Raw genomic sequence first — 17,433 nt, forward strand, 5'->3', positions numbered from 1 at the left:
CCGGAAGAGTCCTGCAGAGCGCTTAGCGATTGAGCGGAGACGCAAGAATGCGAAACGGTAGAAATGACTCCGCCACCTCGTTCACTGGTTGAAGTGGCCGGATTCAACTAGCGTCAAGTCTTACCAACAGTTCGAGAACCCTTGACGAGCTCTTGCCGGAAGGGTAAAGTCTAAGGGAGGACAGCGACCAAGTATTACGCTATAGATAAGATCGGAGCTTCCAGAGCTAAACTGAACTCCGCTGAAATCAATTCAGTAGAGCGTAAATCCCGGGTGAAATGGACCCATCGTCGGTGACTCCGCGATTCGGCGCGTGAATTTCTGATCCCCCGCTTTGACGTCACCCCACGTAGGCCCTCCATCCAGATCACACGAAATGGCCAGAAAAACTAGGGCGAGATGAAGAAGCCACCGAGAAACACCAACTATAGCTCAGCGCGGTGTTTACACTGCGAAGTTTAGCAGCAGTTTGGTGATTACCGTGACGTCCCGGACGAAGATGTCGAAAGCCGCATGACGAGATGGTCAGCAACCACTTAGCACGGAGCTGGTTCATTCGAACGGAGGCTCGGCCTCCCTCGCCACAGCTTCGCGGCTCCACCATAAACTCCGATGCCAAAGAACTGGCCCTTGTTGCCGTTGTGGGCGACTGAGCGCAGAAGTGGGTGCTAGCGCCACGCCGGGGAGGGTGCGAAGTGGGGAGTCCAAAGCAGCTCTCATCGGCCGTTGGTCCCCGGAAAAGCACTCGAAGGCTGGCGCTCCGATCTCCACGCGGACCAGGACGCACCAGAAGGAAGATACAAAGCAAACGCTTCTGGTAGTCGTCCTGCAGTAAGCAAATCCCTGACAAGTCTTCACATACGATTCCACGCACAAACGTCACTTCAACACCTTCAACGTGCATATCCAAACGGTGTTTTCATTCTTTTTTACTCTCAATCGCACCCGATGAACACGATTGGGCTATCCTCTCAACACAAGAGAGAGGAAGCACTAAAAGCCAAAGCTATACAGACACATCATCCACCACGTCACAGTCTGGGGCGCGCTCAGTCATCGCCCTCGACGTCCGGGTCCACGATCTGGCGCAGAGCGTCCGGCACAAAGTCAAAGGCCGCGCTGTCCGACACGGCGTACGGCTCGATAAGGCTGGAGCCATCGTCGTGCGCCGCCGTCTCGAGCGCGTCGCACGCCTCCAGGAACGTCATGGCGTCCAGCTCGTCGTACGTGCGCTTGGTGGCCTCCATGAACTTCTGGATACGGAAGTTGCGCGCCAGCTTGTTCACCGTGATGTTGTCGGGAGACTGCACCAGCTCCGTGTCCACGATGTTGATGCCGATCTCCGTGTCGCTCGTCATGCTGCGGCGGTTCCAGTTGGCCGAGCCCAGGGACACGTACACGTCGTCCACGATCACCAGCTTGCTGTGGATGTACAGCTCCTTGGACTCCTTGGTCGAGTACAGCTTGAACTTGTCCGGGTACGCCTTCTGGATGGGAGATACCATGTCGTACAGGTACTTGGCGTAACCAGTGTACCCGGCCTCCACCGTGCGCTGCACAATGACAATGAGGCGCTCGATGCTGGGCATCATGTCCATGATGGCCTCCAGCAGCTCCGGCACGAGAATGAAGTACTGGTCCTGGATGAAGATGTAGTTCTGCGCGTTCCGGATCGCCTTGATGCGTGCGTGGAAGATGGACTGCTCGCCCTGCGGCGCGAAGCCGTAGTGGTCGTAATCCGGGCTGAAGGTGCGGCACAACTGCACGGCGTGAGTGCCGTCCTCGGGGATGTCGAGGGCTGTGTCACAGTCGTCGATCTGCGGGAGTTTCGAGTAGTCTGGGTTCTCAAAGTCAAGCAGGTCGTCCATGAGGTCCTGCGACGGCTTGTCGTCCGAGTTCCATCGGTCCAGGAAGTTGCAGGCCACGTCCTTGGTAGCAGGGCCCTCGATCCTTGCGTGGGCGTCCAGCCAGCCGTTCCACAGACACTTGATGCCTGTGCGTTCACGCAGCTCGGCCTGGTCGTGCTCGAGCGTGTCCCAGCGGTCGTTGGTCAGATCCACGCCGCCCACGTAGGCCACGAGGTCGCGGCCCTTGCGCACGATCACCGACTTCTGGTGGTGCGACGACGTGGCGTGCGGCAGGCGGTCGTCGTACACGAAGCGCGCAGGTCCGTACTGTTCCGGCGGCGGCAGCGCGTTGATGAGGTCGCGCACCTCGTGGTTCTGCGCACGCTCCGTGACGTTGGACCACACGAGCATGCGCCAGTCGGCGCCGCGCTTCACGGCGGCCTCCGCCAGGTCGCAGAGCTTCGTGTCGGGCTCGTGGGGCTTGAACGGCACGTTGCATGTGCCCCAGCCCGTGAGGTACACGAGGTCGCCGCGGCGCACGTCCAGCATGTCGTCGGCCACGTCATTGAAGTAGCCGGCGGACGCGGCGTACAGCTTGACGCGGTTGCCCTTGGAGTACACGTGCATGCCGCTGCGCTCGTAGCCGTCGCGCGACGTGCTCAGCTCCTCCCGGGTCAGGAACCAGCGCGAGGGCTCGAGGAAGGGCTGGTCGAAGGGCGCGGTGGCCGCCTTCTCGGGCTTGTGCTCCTTCTGGAACGGGTCCACGATGAAGTGGAACGCGCGGCTGAGTCCGTCCATGGCTGAGTGAGGAGGAGAAGCAGGACACTTGAGCTCGAGACGGCAGAAGCAGGAATGAAGGGAGATCTCTTGCGTGTGGAAATCATGTTGGATATGGGCCAATGGGAGCAGGCGACGAGATGTGGGTTCAGTTATGAGGCGGCGGCAGAAATGACCACCATATTGTTTTGAGACGACTCGCTGGCGGATGGCGGGGGGCTATTCCGCGGGCAATCGCCAAGCGGCCGTCATCGAGTTGGGATATCATACGCTGCTGGATTTCCGCACGCTATACCGACCTGGACGCGGGCAAGCACGCTCTTGGCACGGAGCTCCACCGGTCTATGCGCGTAAATCACCGTCGCCGAACCAGAAGGGCGTCGATGACCGATTCAAGGCCAGTGTTTCCTTGTGCAGCCTTGTCAATCTGCGTACTTGTGTTGATTTGACGCCTCAGCAGTCGCTGGGTTTGATTCCTATCCTCCAGCCACACTACGCAGGCAGGCGATTGATCCACCGGTTGCACAACTTACAGGCTGAGATATCATACTACTCAATAGCACCAGTCTCTTCAGGCTTGTAAGCGAGGTTAGCTTTGCGTACGCAGAGGCGTTGATCTATGATTCTTCGGAGTAAGGCGACGATGCCAGCACTCCCCCACTAGTTCGTTGTTCGTGTTCGGTGATTGTACACGACGGAGAGCAGTCTCCACATGCTCGTCGGACCATTTGAGTCACAAGTCCCCGACGAGCATGTGGTTGTGGCCTACGCAGTTGGCTCGATGCCAGGTTTTCGTGGCTGTCTTCGACAGCTCGGAGCCGGTTGAGGGGTGATGCCAAATAGTACCTCGTTAGCTGTGATACCCTTACTGTTCCCTGCGCAGTGGGCGTATCGAAGCCTAACCTGCGTAACCTAGCCAGAGAAGACCACCTAGGCGTCGTCCCTGGACCAACAATCATCCTTCGGCGGCGTGTTATATGCAGTTGTCATTCGTCTCCATGTTTCGTGAAACAAAAGTTGAGTCACCCCCGTGATTTGTTGTAAGGACTAGAGAAAGATCCAAGCATTCAATACGTGAATTAGCTTCGCTTACAGGTCTAGTCTACCTTCCGGTTCACGTGAGGGTTACGAAGGTGGAATCCTGCGGTTCTTCGGAGTGAGCTTTTGGAACAAGTAGTACAGGGCCTTGTTCCAGAGAGTGTTGTACTCTTTCGGGAACACTTTCTTCACCTTCTTCGTGACGGTGCCTACACGAATTGCCCCCGCCCGTTCTTCTTGGTCGGCAGAGCCATCAGACGAAGTCTCACCCTCGTACGAAGAGCCGTCGTCAACGATTGAATGCTCCGCTGATTCTTCGCTCCCGGTCTTGTTCGAGTCGTCGTAGAGAATGAGGAACTTGCGGCCTTCAGATTGGACGTACAAGCCTTCTAGCGTGTCATTAGAGTCGGGGGAAACCACTGTGAAGGTTTTCTCCGCAACCGAGTCGCTCGCGGCGTGGGCACTCACGAACAGAGTGGCGATGGCCGCCAATACTTGGAGTCGCAGACGCATGCTTCTTTTACGGTTAACACTCAGACCCTGAGCGATGCAGAGCAAATACCAGAGTAAGCGTCGAAACCAACGAAAAGTGGGAGCCGAGCCGGACCAACGGCACAGATCCTGGTTTGGTCATTGTGAGAGTCACCGCATCAGCGTTTGCTGGCGGATCGGGCATTTGTTAATTTCAACAAGCCCGCGCTGACTGTATTCGCCCATACCAGCCGCGCAGGTACACGGACACCAAGCATATACGTGCACGGTGAAGCGTACCAGCTCTTTCGTTAGGGCGGTGCAGCAACTTCGTCACGTGAATACGGATGTCGGTTTATGTCGCTGCTTTCGATGCTGAGCACTAGCGATGTTGTATCCTTTCTGAGGATCTGCAAACAACAGCATTGCAAAAATCGCTCCAGCATCACGCAATACCTATACGCGCCAATACGAAATCGTGTCTGGAGCGAAACAACTCCACAGCGAACTCTTGCAAACGCTTTGGTTTGCAGTACGCTGCGACTTGCATATGTGCAACTCTGACCGTGTCCGGAAGAGAGAGACCCATGCCAACAAGCAATCTGCTTCGACAAGATCCAAGATACCAAGCGCCCTCGCGCGACCCATGGAACCCGGTCAAAGCGTCGTCCTCCACCGAGCTGTCGAGTATCCGATCATTTATCGACTTTGTCAGCAACCCAATGGCATTCTCTGTCCGTGCACTCCATTGCTTCTTCGCTCTCTTCATAATCTTCTTACACACCGTGAGGTCGGAAGCCTCTCAATTACCGTCCAAGCCTCGCCCAGTGCTGCTGCTGACAGGCGACTCGCTCACTGAGAAAGCCACCGACCCGGGGAAAGGTGGATGGGTTACGCTGCTGCAATTTCGATACAGACGCTCAGCTGACATCATCGCACGTGGGCTCTCGGGCTACAACAGCAAATGGTTCCTCAAGTACGCGATGCCTGCTATCCAAGAGGAAATCAACTGTGGTGCCTACACGTCTCCATCGTTCGTCACCGTTTGGCTCGGATCGAACGACGCCGTGCTGTGGGACGGAAGCAACCCAGAGCTGCACGTCCCAATCGAGGACTACAAGGAGAATTTACTCCAGATCGTGAGCAGCTTTCAACGGACAGCCCCGGATGCGAGCATTCTGCTGATCACCCCGATCCATGTCGACGATACTGCCAGAATCAAGTATGCCGCAGAGCGGAACGACTCGAGGAGAGGCCTTGTGGACCACTCGAATGCAAACGCAAGAAGATATTCTCGAGCGTGTCTTGAAGCTGGTAGGGCTCTCGATGTGCCAGTGCTGGATTTGAATGTATACTTCAACTCGATGCCTGAGTCGACACGAAACGCGCTACTCCTGGAGGATGGTCTGCATCTAAACGCCGATGGCCACAAGATCGCGGACGAGCAGATTCGAAATGCCATTAAAGCGCAGTTTCCTGCTTTAGACAAGGCGATGCAAGAGTGGCAGCTCCCTGAAGCTAGTGCCTGGGCTATAGAAGACCCCTGGAAGGCAGATGCATGAAGTTCCAACATGGTTGTTCGTATATTGTGACGTGTGAGAATCGGAGAGATCATGGGATTGTGCTTGGCGGTGAGAGACAAGCATGCTGTGGCAATCAACACTTTCAAGCCAACCTGATTTTCACGCAGATGATCTTTTATTATGGCAGCCTTGGCGATCAACTCCGACGCGATGGTAGTAATCCTCATTAGCCCGACCGGGTGGCCGGAAGTCTCCTTCATTTCGCATTCCGCCGCCTCTAACGCAACCGCGACAGCAGCACCATGTCGTCCTCGCCTTTCACTGAGCTTACCGAAGGATTGAGCCGCGCCTTCGAGTTCATCGTCGACCCGTTCCACCTCAAGCAGAAAGCCGAGAAAGATGCCACCGCGCCCTTCGACCAGCCCTACCTCGAGCCCACGCGCTGGTTTCTCACTGAAGGCGAAATGCTCACGTCCCGTGCTGGTCATCAGCGTGACGGCATTCAGCTCTACTCGACCGGTAACCGCGTCAAGCTCTACGTCGCCTCTGCTGGTTACTTCAATGACGTGGCCAACGATATGATGGAGGTGCGCCGCGGAGACCTCGTGTACCTCGCGGGCTGGGGCACATGCAACGTGCCGTTCAAGCCGCTCGAGCCTGATACCAAACTCTGCGACCTAGCGGAGGGTGCCGTGAAGCGCGGCGCTGACTGGCGCATGCTCGTGTGGTCCAATCTCACGGAGCGTGCGCAGAACCACGAGGTGCGCGACCTCATCAACGCGCTGCCTCCACCCGAACAGTACGGACCTGCGCGCTTCGTGTACGATGATCGCCTGCCGTTCCCCACATCGTCGCACCACCAGAAGTCGGTGATTGTCCGTAGAGGCCACGACCTCGTGGCCTACGTGGGCGGCGTGGATCTGACCAACGACCGCTGGGACACAGTCGAGCACGATCAGGCCGAGCTGCGTGAACGGACGGGCATCAAGTGTCTGTGGAACGGCTGGTTGGACGCTCATGCTCGCGTTGTGGGTCCGGCCTCCAAGGACGTTGCGGCCAACTTTTTGGACCGGTGGAATGCCGATCCCAAGCCGTCACAGGATCTAGTTGACGACGTGCTTGACTTCGAGAACCCAGACTACTCGAAATTGCCTCCTATCGATGAATCTGACGTTCCCTTGGAAATTCCCCAAGATGGAACGCACGCCGTACAGCTATGCCGCACCTTCAGCCCAGACTACGAACACTACGGCTTCGCGCCGCAGGGCGAGCAGTCCATCTTCCACGCACGCATCAAGGCGATCCGGAACGCGCAGAACTACATCTTCATCCAGGACCAGTACTTCATTCTCGTGCCGGAGCTGCTGGAGGCCATCATGGACATGATGCCCAGCATTGAGCGCCTCATCGTGATCATGCAGCGCACTGTTGAAGCCGAGTACACGGGTTACGCCAAGTACCTGTACGACATGGTATCTCCCATCCAGGAAGCGTACCCGGACAAGTTCAAGCTGTACTCGACCAAGGAGTCCAAGGAGCTGTACATCCACAGCAAGCTGGTGATCGTGGACGACGTGTACGTGTCCCTGGGCTCGGCCAACTGGAACCGCCGCAGCATGACGAGCGACACGGAGATCGGCATCAACATCGTGGACACGGAGCTGGTGCAGTCTCCCGACAACATCACGGTGAACAAGCTGGCGCGCAACTTCCGTATCCAGAAGTTCATGGAGGCCACCAAGCGCACGTACGACGAGCTGGACGCCATGACGTTCCTGGAGGCGTGCGACGCGCTCGAGACGGCGGCGCACGACGACGGTAAAAGTATCATCGAGCCGTACGCCGTGGAATTTAAGCCGCAGTTCAACCTCGTGTCGGACGGACTGCGGCAACTTGTCGACCCGGACGTGTTGGGCGATGAGAACCCGGCCAAAAAGTTCAAGAACTTCGTGGACAAGCTCGGCCCACAGAAATGTGAACCGTAGAGTTCACATTTTTTTCCCTTGAGAGAAGTCCCAGCCCCCAGACCGGCAAGAAGGCCATCAAGGCCATCTGCGAGGAGCACCCGGGCTGGAAGCCCACGAACGGTCGCGCATTACTACAGCATGTACGAGCGGGGGGAGAGCTTGCAGCCCAGGTGTGACATTGTGGTGCCGATCGAGAGGTGAAGCTGCTTTTCAGTTGTGTTTTTTTAGATATGCGTAGGACGTAATATCCCAACAATATCTAGGATAATGTACGGACTTTTGCGATTAAAGTAAGATTTTATCCGTACTAAAGTGCCGGTTCTGTATGAGATATAATTTTAACACACAAAATCTGGCTCTTTTTGTACTAGATTCTGGATTATATCATACTGAGCTGGTATCAAATCATTTAGGAAGGTTACGGTCATATCGAAAAGGAGTTTGAGATCTGCCTGCAGTGCGGGCCTGCTGGTGACGAAAATGATCGTAAGGTTTCGCAGAAGCAAGAGCAAATCTGCCCCCCCCCCGCTCAGTCGAATGGACTGTGTCGCTTCATCCTTACTATTGTATTCATCCTTACCACTTGCCTTGACATTCAGGGAGTAAAACACTGAAAGCCCATATATCAGTGCTACTGCGGCTCTAACGAAACAGTCAAGCTGCCGGCAGCAAATGCGCGGTTTGTTGGGCCGACGAACCGAGCATTGGTTAGCGTTGCTTGACTGAACTCAGGCCTCGCCTCAGGGATTTGACCACCAGAAACATCCAACGTTTACGCCCCAACAGTACACTGTACGCGACACGCCACAGGATGCCTCCAAAGCACCATTTTCACCGCTACATGTACAATTCATGTTGCCCCGCACCACGGACGTCCTGATGAGCCAAGGCTGGGCTGCCAAGCACACTAACGGATCATTGAGAATCCGCTTATCCATTTCACTCCGTACTCTCCTTCATACGCTGGAAATCCGTCGCAGATTATGACTTGACCGGACACTTGCCCTGCTTCGTGCATCATCATGGATCTTCCGACGCGCAGAGACGACGGTCACCCCACAATCACATTTCGTGCCCGACAGCCACACCACCATGCTGCTGACCCTGCGCGCCAAATGCCTCCTGCTCGGCTTCCTCGCTGCGGCGGCGGTCGTCGCTTGGCTGGTCATTGCGCTCGCAGATACGAAACCGGATCCCCGTCCGGTGGTCCTGCTCACGGGTGACTCGCTCACCCAACACGGCACCGACGTCGCGAAAAGCGGGTGGGCCGCCATGCTGCAGGACAAATACTCGCGCACTGCCGACGTCGTCACGCGAGGACTCCCGGGCTACAACACGAAATGGTTCCTCAAGTACATTGCGCCGACCATCGAGCGCGAAATCAGGAAGCGCGTGTACACGACTCCGTCCCTCATCACCATTTGGTTCGGCGCCAACGACGCTGCACTGGCAACCGGCTACGACTCGGAGACGCACGTCCCCATTGAAGCCTACAAGGACAATTTGAAGAAAATCGTGAGCGGCTTCTGGAGGGCGGCACCCACCGCGGATATTTTGCTCATCACGCCGCCGCATGTCAACGACAGCGCCAGAGCCGAAATGGCCAAAGAGCAAAACGGCACCATCGACCGCACGAACGCCATGGCCAAGAAATACGCTCAAGCGTGCGTGGAAACGGGCGCCAGTATCGGGGTCCCAGTGCTTGACTTGAACTCGTACTTCAACGCCATGAACGAGTCGACGCGGGACGCGCTGCTGCTGACGTCCGACGGTCTGCATTTCAACATTTCGGGCAACCAGCTCGTGTACCTGCAGGTGGTAACGAAGATTGCAGACGAGTTCCCTAGCTTAGCAGCGAAGCTGGAGCTGTGGCAATTTCCTGGAGCGAGCAATTATGCGGCTCAAGACCCGTGGACATCAGAGGATGGGTCTGACGAGGACCGATGAGAGAGAGAGAGTGTGTAATTATACTATAGATATATTTTAGAGCGCCTACAAGGTGTGTGCTTCAAGGTTTGAGAGAACCCAAGAGGGAACATCTAAGATGCCCCGATAGTTTAGCCGATGTGGTCGAGGGATTTCTTTATTTGAGTGGATCTAGTGTAAACACCACCTATGTAGCCCATTCAGCACGGCTTCCTGCAATGAATTTCATCTTGGATTGGCCGCAATCCGCAGAATTACATCGTGAAATGCACCCCGAGTAAAAGAGGGGGGAAAAGACTATCGAACGAGGAAACTTGTTTGACGGAGAAAGAGTTTTATCTTCTGTAGGCACTACTTGAAATGAAGTAGCTTTCCGTGAGGGAAACTTGCTGAGTTGTGGATTTTGGTGAGAACTTTAGAAACATCAGAGCTCTCTAGGACCGAGAGCCACAGTAAAGATGTACTTCAGTACCAGTAGTCGAGCGAGCAAGTGCTACATATGTGCTGTTCGAAGTCCGAGCAACACAAAGACGACATTAGCAACTGCGAAACGCCAAAAACCTAGAAGACGATGTAGATTCGATGCGACGGATGCCCGATCGGAAACAATATTTTTCCCACAGTAATGTTGTACATGGATTTTACCTACCCCCACCACTCGGTTGACTACGACCGACTTATGGAAACGTTGGCAGCTGAGAACCTGCCGATGCCTCCTCCGCCTTCACGCGTAGCCATGTTCGGTACCTCTGCTGCTGGGTTCGATCCATTTTCCAGTCGCGACAACGGATCAATTTTGTGTGTGATGCACGATGACCCGGAGCAGGGCGAGGAGATTGTATTGAGCACGCCGTACGACAGTTCGCACCGGAGGATCAGCCTGTCTCGAACGTCTCGCCACTCCATGCTCATTATTCCGAGCAACGTCCGCCAACGGTCAGGTGTGACCAAGTTGTAAAGTGTGAAGCACGCTGCGAAATGTAGCGAAATGTATTAGAAGTTGATAGTGGCATGAAGTAGACACGAACGAGAGCAGACACCAATTCATCTTGTAACATACCGAAGCTGCTTTTTGTGAAGTCTTACTCTTGTTTTCAGCGTTCAAATCTTGAGACTGTACCACTAGATTCCGATGCTTCAAGGCGAGGAGCACCCGGGCTGGAATCGACGGACGGTCGCGCATTATTACAGCATGCACGAACGAGGAGAGAGTTTGCAGCCCAGGTGTGGCGTTGTGGCACCAGGGGACCAGGGGAGCAGCCTTGTCAGCCGGCTCTCCTACCAGCACCCGTAATTTAGGACACGTGCCCTGCACGAAACGTCTGTTCTGGGATTCTGGGATGGAGAATTTCTGGGCACCCGTCCTTCTTCCCAGAGCAGCTCGAACTCACGCATGATCAAATCAAGGTGCGCCTGAGCCGTGCGCGTCTCAAATGTCTCTGCGTGGCGGACTCCATCGAACGCGGCCGTGCTGTAGTTGCCCGTGCCTTGTAAAATAAACTCACCGTTGACGATCGTCCATTTGTTGTGGACCATGAAGCTGGCCACGCGCCCAGTCTTGATCGGGATCCCCGCGTCCTTGAATCTGCGTAGCCACGACATGTTTTTCTTGTTTTGCAGTGCGCTTTGCTCGTCGACGATCATGCGAGTGATGCAGCCTTCTGCAAGCGTCTTCAGAATGGCCTCCCCAATGTGATCGTTCGTTATGGACATGTTGCAGATGTCCAGCGAACCCCCTGGTCTGGCGACCAATCCAAGGTAGTGCACGACCTTGGCCTCGGCGTTGGCGTTTCGAGAAAATCAGGTCTCCTCCTCCTCCACTGACGCGACTCAAGGAAAGATGGTCACTCTCTTCTGTGCCGTCGTCGGTGTCGCTGGAAGCGCCTTCTCGGTGCGAGTAGATGAAAGCGACTCGGTGGATGACTTGAAGGACACAATCAAGGCGGAGAACGAAGACATCAAGGGTCCTGCCCGTAACCTACAGCTCTTCCTGGCGAAGACGGAGGGTGGCGCGTGGCTGCCAGGCGATGATTCTGTTCCTCTCCAACTGGATAGGGGGGGATTGATGATGTTCGAAAGGTGACCACTGAAGAGCAGCTGAAGGCTACGTGGGCAGTTCAGGATGTCTTGATAGCCAACAACATGACCGCTCCAAAGCCAAGGCAAATTCACGTGCTGGCGGTGGGCTGGTGGTTCAGCGAGCGAGACTTCCAGGATGGATCGTCTAGTCGATAAGGTCGACAAACTGTATGAACACTCTGTGCTGTCCAAGCGTACGCGATATGTCCACTCGGAAGTGAGTTCAACCAAGGGAAACAACCCTATGAAAGAGTTGAAAATTCGGGTTGCGCCTGTGGACACAGTTCCATTCACCGGTGGAAGTCCGACTCCAGCTGAGGAGTTTGAGTGGATAGGGGGCCGTACCGAGGAGCAGCAAAGTGGACGTTATCGTGAGTACGTGGAAGCCAACATTGGCGATGTTTTGAGGAACAACAAACTTTGCGTGCTTGGTGTGGAAGAAAGCGCAAATATCCTCTCCGTTGAAGTCCCTGGTCGCGATATTGATCTTGTTGGTCGCACGGATATGATCGTGCTGAGTGCTATAGCCCAGAAGTTTCCGCATTATTTGCATCATTTGCCTGGAGTGAGAATGTGAAAAGGGAGGTGAAATCAGCGTCCGAGTTCCAGGCTTTGTCGGAATTGATTACATTGGATTTCATCGTCGAGGAACCAGTGATGGCACTTCTCACGAACTTGACAAACCATTGGGAATTTTTATGGGTCTCTAGCAAGAGCGACAACCGTGCCATCATAGCGACTACGACCTTAACCACGCCAGGTGAAGCATTTGAGGTGATTAGGACGCTACTTGCGCAGTCATCAACGGCGGATACCGTCACTAGGTCAATCTGTGAGGCAGTATCAGTCTTCGTCCAATATCCCCTATTCAGGCTTCCACGGGTCCTCTGACACGTACTTGCTCGCCGCTGGGACCTGCCAAGTATCTAACGAGGTCATCAATTCGGGAAACTCGCTTTGGAGCTTGCTCTGCAACTGCTGGTCGACCACTTGGTTGCCCTCCGCGTTGAAGTGGATCCCATCTTCCAGCATCGCGTTTCGAGTCGCCACGGGCATGGCATTGAAATGTGCGTTCAAGTCCAGCAAAGGAACTTTGAGAGCCTCGGCGGCTTCCACACAAGCGCGAGAGTAATTTCCCGCCATGGCGTTCGAGCGATCCACGAGACCGCGCTTGGAATCAGTTCGCTCGGCTGCGTACTTGGCTCTGGCACCGTCGTCGATGTGTGGTGGGGTGATCAGCAATAGCTTCGCATTCGGTGCTGTCTTCTGGAATCCGTTGACGATCTGGATCAAGTTTTCCTTGTAGTCCTCGATACGGACGTGCATCTCCGAGTTGCTGCCGTTTACCAGCGCAGCATCGTTGGTGCCAAGCCAAACCGTAATGAGAGACGGAACGGTGTAGCTCCTGGTACTGATCTCTTGCTCGAGGACGGGCATCACGTACTTCAGGAACCATTTCGTGTTGTAGCCGGAGAGTCCACGGGTGATAACATCGGCCGAGCGCGTGTATCGGGCCTGCAACTGCGTGACCCAGCCAAGCATCGAGGGGTACGTGCCGTGTTCTGTGAGCGAATCTCCCGTAAGCAACAGCACCGGGCGAGCGTTGGACTGGGATTCTGAAGTCACCATGACAGTCGTCTGCGATTGCGCGGAGAAAACGAGGGAGGCTACGAGTGTGAAGCAGACCAAGAAATCACGCATCATGTATAATAGAACGGCGTTGGTGGCGGCAAATTCGATTGTGTGAGGTGCAAAGTACACCGTGCTGGGCAATACAGTGAGTGTATTGCCTAGCACGGTCGATACATGTATGCGTAGGTTTTTGTGTGCGTTCGTGACTGCGGTAACAACGTGTGTACAACGTACATGAACATGACTTGTTACTAACAAATACATCGCGCTACGGTGTACAACCGGGAAGCGCCTATCTCGAAATCTCAGTCTCTTGTAGGAAGGAGGCTGACAACCATAACAGATAATTGGCTAGCAAGTTGACTACATGCGCTCAACTCATCACTAGCGTTGTCATGTACGATAGCACTTATCTCCAAACACTTGATGCTCTCCGCTAGAATTTCCGAATGTGCACGAATAGCTGGCGACATACCGCAGTTTTTTATGACTTGGCGATCACTGATCACGAGCGGAACAGGATATCTATCACCTTGATCTGCTCTCATGCTCACGCACAGGCTGTGGCACAGCATAGGCCACAGTCCGTGATTGCGACCGTTGCGCGGTACAGTACGACGAAATGGGGTGCGTGAACAATGTCCGGTCGTAGTTTGGCCCCCTGCCACATCCCAATGATACCTGGGCCTAACCCGACTTTGGACGGTTGAAGTTGTGCTCCTTTGAATTCCTTTACTCCCGCTTTCAAACCTTCTTTCCAGTCTCGGTGCGCTCGCAGCATCACGAGACGCTTCTGAACGGCCATCGCGTCATTCGTCGTCGGTTGCCTACTTGCAGGTGATGGTTTTATCCAAACCCATGTATATTAATGCATGTGCAAGTTTCATGCGTGTGCAAAACCGCCCTCACCTCCAGGAGTCGCAGTCTGTAAGAGCGGAGCAAGCTGCATGGCGTCGGTGCGGCGTTTGCTGTTAGCTGAAGGCCACGACGAGGAGCTCGGAGCTTTTCGTCGATTGCTGCAGCCTCGGATATCAAGTGAAAAACTGCAGATAGACGTCACCCTATTGAGCTGCGAGTCTCCTGTTTTGCAATTTGATAGCGACGACGAATGCCGTAACAACTCGCAGTCATTGCTAGAAGATCTGCTACTTTACTTGGTGGTCCGAAAGTTTCGAGCTACGACCGATTCTGCAGGAGGTAAAGTGATTCTAGGGATCGATCAGCAAATCTCTGTCGACTGGGAGGGACGCGACGTTGCCGAGTTTCAGAGCTTTGTCGATGTGCTGCATGGGTGTGTTGTGATGTATTGGTCTCATAACGTGTTGCCTCGTCTAGTCTAACCTGCGATGTGTACCATAGACTGCTGCTTGACAACGAGTGGGATGCTGCTGCTATCTCCAGTCTGAATAAAGTCGTGAAGCGAATTCAGGATCCTCGGGCTCGCCAACGCTTTCTGACGTTCGCCTTCCAAATACTCCGGCAAGCATCGCAGAGTAAGGCTGCACGTGCGGGGTCATCGCCACCATTTGATGTCAAGTTCTTTGATGAAGCAGTTCGGCTGCTGTTACTTGGTGTGACCGACTTGTGGTCTGCAATCCGGAAGGACTGCGCGAAGAATGCAGCAGCCATCGCGTTTGAGTTTCCATCCCTAAATCACATCGAGCAGTTTATGGACAGTTTGCTCGGTGTCGCTGTCGGCTCCCGAAGTGTGAGCGCCGACAAAACCCAAGTGACAGCGTGGACGGAGCGAGAAGGAGCTTTGTTGGCGCTGTCAGATCTTCTGCGCTCCATTAAAATGGACTCCACATCTCCACAACCCGAAAACCCCAAGACCTCTCAGGTTAAAGAGGATATCAAGGGCATATTGGGCGTCCGTCAATCGCCAGCAGTGAGATATCGACTTGGGCTGAATGAGCGCCACACGTTCACTCAACTGCCGCGATGTCTAGTACAAACGCTGAAGCCAGCCATTTATCAGTGTCTTCGTCACGACCAGCTTACTGTTCGGCAGCTTGCGGCCCGATGTTTGGTGGAATATGCCGCACTTTGTGAAACCCCAACACGGCTACTCATTTTCCAGGAAGTGATCAGCAAGTTAAACCGCATGAACCGCAATGACAAGGTCGATGAGAGTGACGGTATCGCGAACACCAGCGAGTCAGAACTTCTGGATGCGTTTGAGGCGGAAGGCTTACTGGATGTCCTAGCTCGGATGGCTCCATGTCTCCCCTCACGCTTCTTGTTAAGGCACTGGAAGTTCGTATTTCCAACGCTGGAGAAATACGTCATGCACATCGCATCCAGTGTTCGTCAAAAGAGCAGCAGTGTCGTGTTGGCGCTGGCAAAGCTTGGTTTGAGCGGTATCCAGCAAGGAAAGTCTGTGGATGACGAATTGGAGCCAAGCGCAAATTCGGCCTTTGACGAGGCCTCCTTGAAGCTGATTGAGCAGATGTTACTTTCTCTGTCTAACAAACGGAGAGATGCAATTGATTTCTGTTGGCAACAACGAGAAGGTCGTCTTTTGAGCATTGAAGTCCTTATGAACGTGCTTGGCGAAAGTCTTGTGACTTGTCAATCCAATGAGTTGTTGAGGTGGAAACCGGTGCCTACCAATCTTCGACAAGGACGATCAACGTCTCTTTCCCACTTGCAAGCAGTTCAGTGGGCACACGATCAAGCTCAGCGGGCGACATGGGTGCTAAATGACAATGAAGTAGAGGAGGAACCAGAGAACCTGTCAATTGTCCAGGTTATTAGCGATTGGGTGGACACGCATCGTGGCCAAAACGACCTACCTGCTTCAAGCCAAGAATTTTGGCAGCAGATTCTGAGTGGATGCATCGCTCACACGAAAGAGGCATTCGAGTCCTCACAGTTTGAGCTTCGCAGAATCTCTCGGCAGCTTCTTCCTGGGTTAATGAGGCTAGTTGTCTGGACCGATCAGCTGGAATTTCTCTCATCTACTGAGTTTCAGAGCGGTTCTGCGGACACACCGTGGTGCTGTGCGTGTGCGAAGTTCACTTTGCTGCACTTACGGTACTTGCAAGAAAGTGTGGATGCCTTAGGTAGCTGTGCTTCGAGTTCTCTTTCGCAGAAACTAGTAGAGGATTGGACAATTGTGTGGGACGGCATCGCAGCAATGGAAATGAATCCGGAGAGCTTTCCGCTTGATACAGAAACAGCAGTGGGGCAAGTAGAGATTAGGCTTTTAGCGTTCCTTTGTTTCGGAGGAACAGCAGATCCACCTCGTCAGCTAACTCAGCTTTTAGATGGCGCGCTACGAGCGATGCACGCAAATCTCCCCCAAAGTCTGCAGCTAGGAACGCAAATGGGAAATACCGTGAGCGCCAATAGCTCACTGGATCGTCAGTTCAGCATTTTCTTGGTGCCTATGCTTCCGGTCGTTGTCTCGACGATGCACTACGTGGCTGAAACTGTGGATTCAACCGCAAAAGATGATGTCCAACCACGTGACTTTGGCCTGTCGTGGTATTCTCGATGGCTGTGTTTGGAGCGCATCATTCTATCGTGGCTATTGTGCAACGACATGTTTCGCTGGATCACGATGAACAAGTCAGAGGCTCAATCCAGCCTCTTAGAAAGTCTTAGCATGCTACTTCATTCCCCGAACTCTCACCAACTATATGAAGAGTTCGACAAAATTGTTCAGTGCCTCAGTGACACCTTTGGTGCTCCGCAGACCAAAATCAAAGACGCAACGTACGCCAACTTGCTGGATATTTATCTGCAAATGTGGCTGTCATGCACTACTAGCGGCAACCGCAGCAAGGAGAAGCTACTGGTTGCAATTGCCAGTCTTTACAGCCAGCGACAGCAGGCCCTCACCGTATCTGGTGTTAATGGAAAGCAAAATTCAGCACTTGAATCCTGGGACAACTGGGACGAGGAGGAGGAAATTCAGCAACCGTCGCCAGTCGGCGAGATGCAAGAGCCCAACGGAGTGGCTAATCAAGACGCCCTGTTTCAAGAGGTGCTGAGAACGCTCGATGCAAGTCAGCTAACCTTGCTCCACGAGGCAGCGTGTGCCACCCCAGGCCTAGAAGGTACTGGAGACCTCTCTTGTCAACACGTAACACGGATGCAGCAACAGATCGAAGCTTGTCTGCAGCTATAGTCCTCCACAGCGCAAGGTAGTGCACACATTCAACAGAC

General features: G+C 54.3%; 9 protein-coding genes across 9 annotated transcripts; 6 read left to right on the forward strand and 3 right to left on the reverse strand.

Annotated features, from left to right (window-relative positions):
- Nucleotides 1-1,049: 1,049 nt before the first annotated feature.
- Nucleotides 1,050-2,645, reverse strand: KRP23_8075 (Phospholipase D delta; the record flags this gene model as incomplete). Its single annotated transcript, XM_067893474.1, has 1 exon — nucleotides 1,050-2,645. The coding sequence occupies one exon, from the start codon at nucleotides 2,643-2,645 to the stop codon at nucleotides 1,050-1,052; it is 1,596 nt and encodes a 531-aa protein (XP_067742997.1).
- Nucleotides 2,646-3,749: 1,104 nt separating this feature from the next.
- Nucleotides 3,750-4,175, reverse strand: KRP23_8076 (uncharacterized protein; the record flags this gene model as incomplete). Its single annotated transcript, XM_067893475.1, has 1 exon — nucleotides 3,750-4,175. The coding sequence occupies one exon, from the start codon at nucleotides 4,173-4,175 to the stop codon at nucleotides 3,750-3,752; it is 426 nt and encodes a 141-aa protein (XP_067742998.1).
- Nucleotides 4,176-4,720: 545 nt separating this feature from the next.
- KRP23_8077 (GDSL esterase/lipase) lies at nucleotides 4,721-5,695 on the forward strand (the record flags this gene model as incomplete). The annotated part of the gene is made up of 1 exon (XM_067893476.1): nucleotides 4,721-5,695. One exon carries the CDS (start codon nucleotides 4,721-4,723, stop codon nucleotides 5,693-5,695), a length of 975 nt encoding a protein of 324 aa, XP_067742999.1.
- A 263-nt stretch (nucleotides 5,696-5,958) lies between these two features.
- On the forward strand, nucleotides 5,959-7,641 carry KRP23_8078 (Phospholipase D delta; the record flags this gene model as incomplete). Its single annotated transcript, XM_067893477.1, has 1 exon — nucleotides 5,959-7,641. The coding sequence occupies one exon, from the start codon at nucleotides 5,959-5,961 to the stop codon at nucleotides 7,639-7,641; it is 1,683 nt and encodes a 560-aa protein (XP_067743000.1).
- A 1,074-nt stretch (nucleotides 7,642-8,715) lies between these two features.
- KRP23_8079 (GDSL esterase/lipase) lies at nucleotides 8,716-9,570 on the forward strand (the record flags this gene model as incomplete). Its single annotated transcript, XM_067893478.1, has 1 exon — nucleotides 8,716-9,570. One exon carries the CDS (start codon nucleotides 8,716-8,718, stop codon nucleotides 9,568-9,570), a length of 855 nt encoding a protein of 284 aa, XP_067743001.1.
- A 604-nt stretch (nucleotides 9,571-10,174) lies between these two features.
- Nucleotides 10,175-10,507, forward strand: KRP23_8080 (uncharacterized protein; the record flags this gene model as incomplete). The annotated part of the gene is made up of 1 exon (XM_067893479.1): nucleotides 10,175-10,507. The coding sequence occupies one exon, from the start codon at nucleotides 10,175-10,177 to the stop codon at nucleotides 10,505-10,507; it is 333 nt and encodes a 110-aa protein (XP_067743002.1).
- An 882-nt stretch (nucleotides 10,508-11,389) lies between these two features.
- On the forward strand, nucleotides 11,390-11,632 carry KRP23_8081 (Crinkler effector protein 115; the record flags this gene model as incomplete). The annotated part of the gene is made up of 1 exon (XM_067895784.1): nucleotides 11,390-11,632. The coding sequence occupies one exon, from the start codon at nucleotides 11,390-11,392 to the stop codon at nucleotides 11,630-11,632; it is 243 nt and encodes an 80-aa protein (XP_067743003.1).
- Nucleotides 11,633-12,492: 860 nt separating this feature from the next.
- On the reverse strand, nucleotides 12,493-13,257 carry KRP23_8082 (GDSL esterase/lipase; the record flags this gene model as incomplete). The annotated part of the gene is made up of 1 exon (XM_067893480.1): nucleotides 12,493-13,257. One exon carries the CDS (start codon nucleotides 13,255-13,257, stop codon nucleotides 12,493-12,495), a length of 765 nt encoding a protein of 254 aa, XP_067743004.1.
- A 950-nt stretch (nucleotides 13,258-14,207) lies between these two features.
- Nucleotides 14,208-17,395, forward strand: KRP23_8083 (uncharacterized protein; the record flags this gene model as incomplete). Its single annotated transcript, XM_067893481.1, has 3 exons — nucleotides 14,208-14,551; nucleotides 14,620-16,009; nucleotides 16,961-17,395. 3 exons carry the CDS (start codon nucleotides 14,208-14,210, stop codon nucleotides 17,393-17,395), a joined length of 2,169 nt encoding a protein of 722 aa, XP_067743005.1.
- Nucleotides 17,396-17,433: the final 38 nt, after the last annotated feature.

This window comes from Phytophthora ramorum (assembly GCF_020800215.1).
Source record: "Phytophthora ramorum isolate Pr-102 chromosome Unknown Phyram_PR-102_s0007, whole genome shotgun sequence".
Taxonomy (NCBI): Eukaryota; Oomycota; class Peronosporomycetes; order Peronosporales; family Peronosporaceae; genus Phytophthora; species Phytophthora ramorum.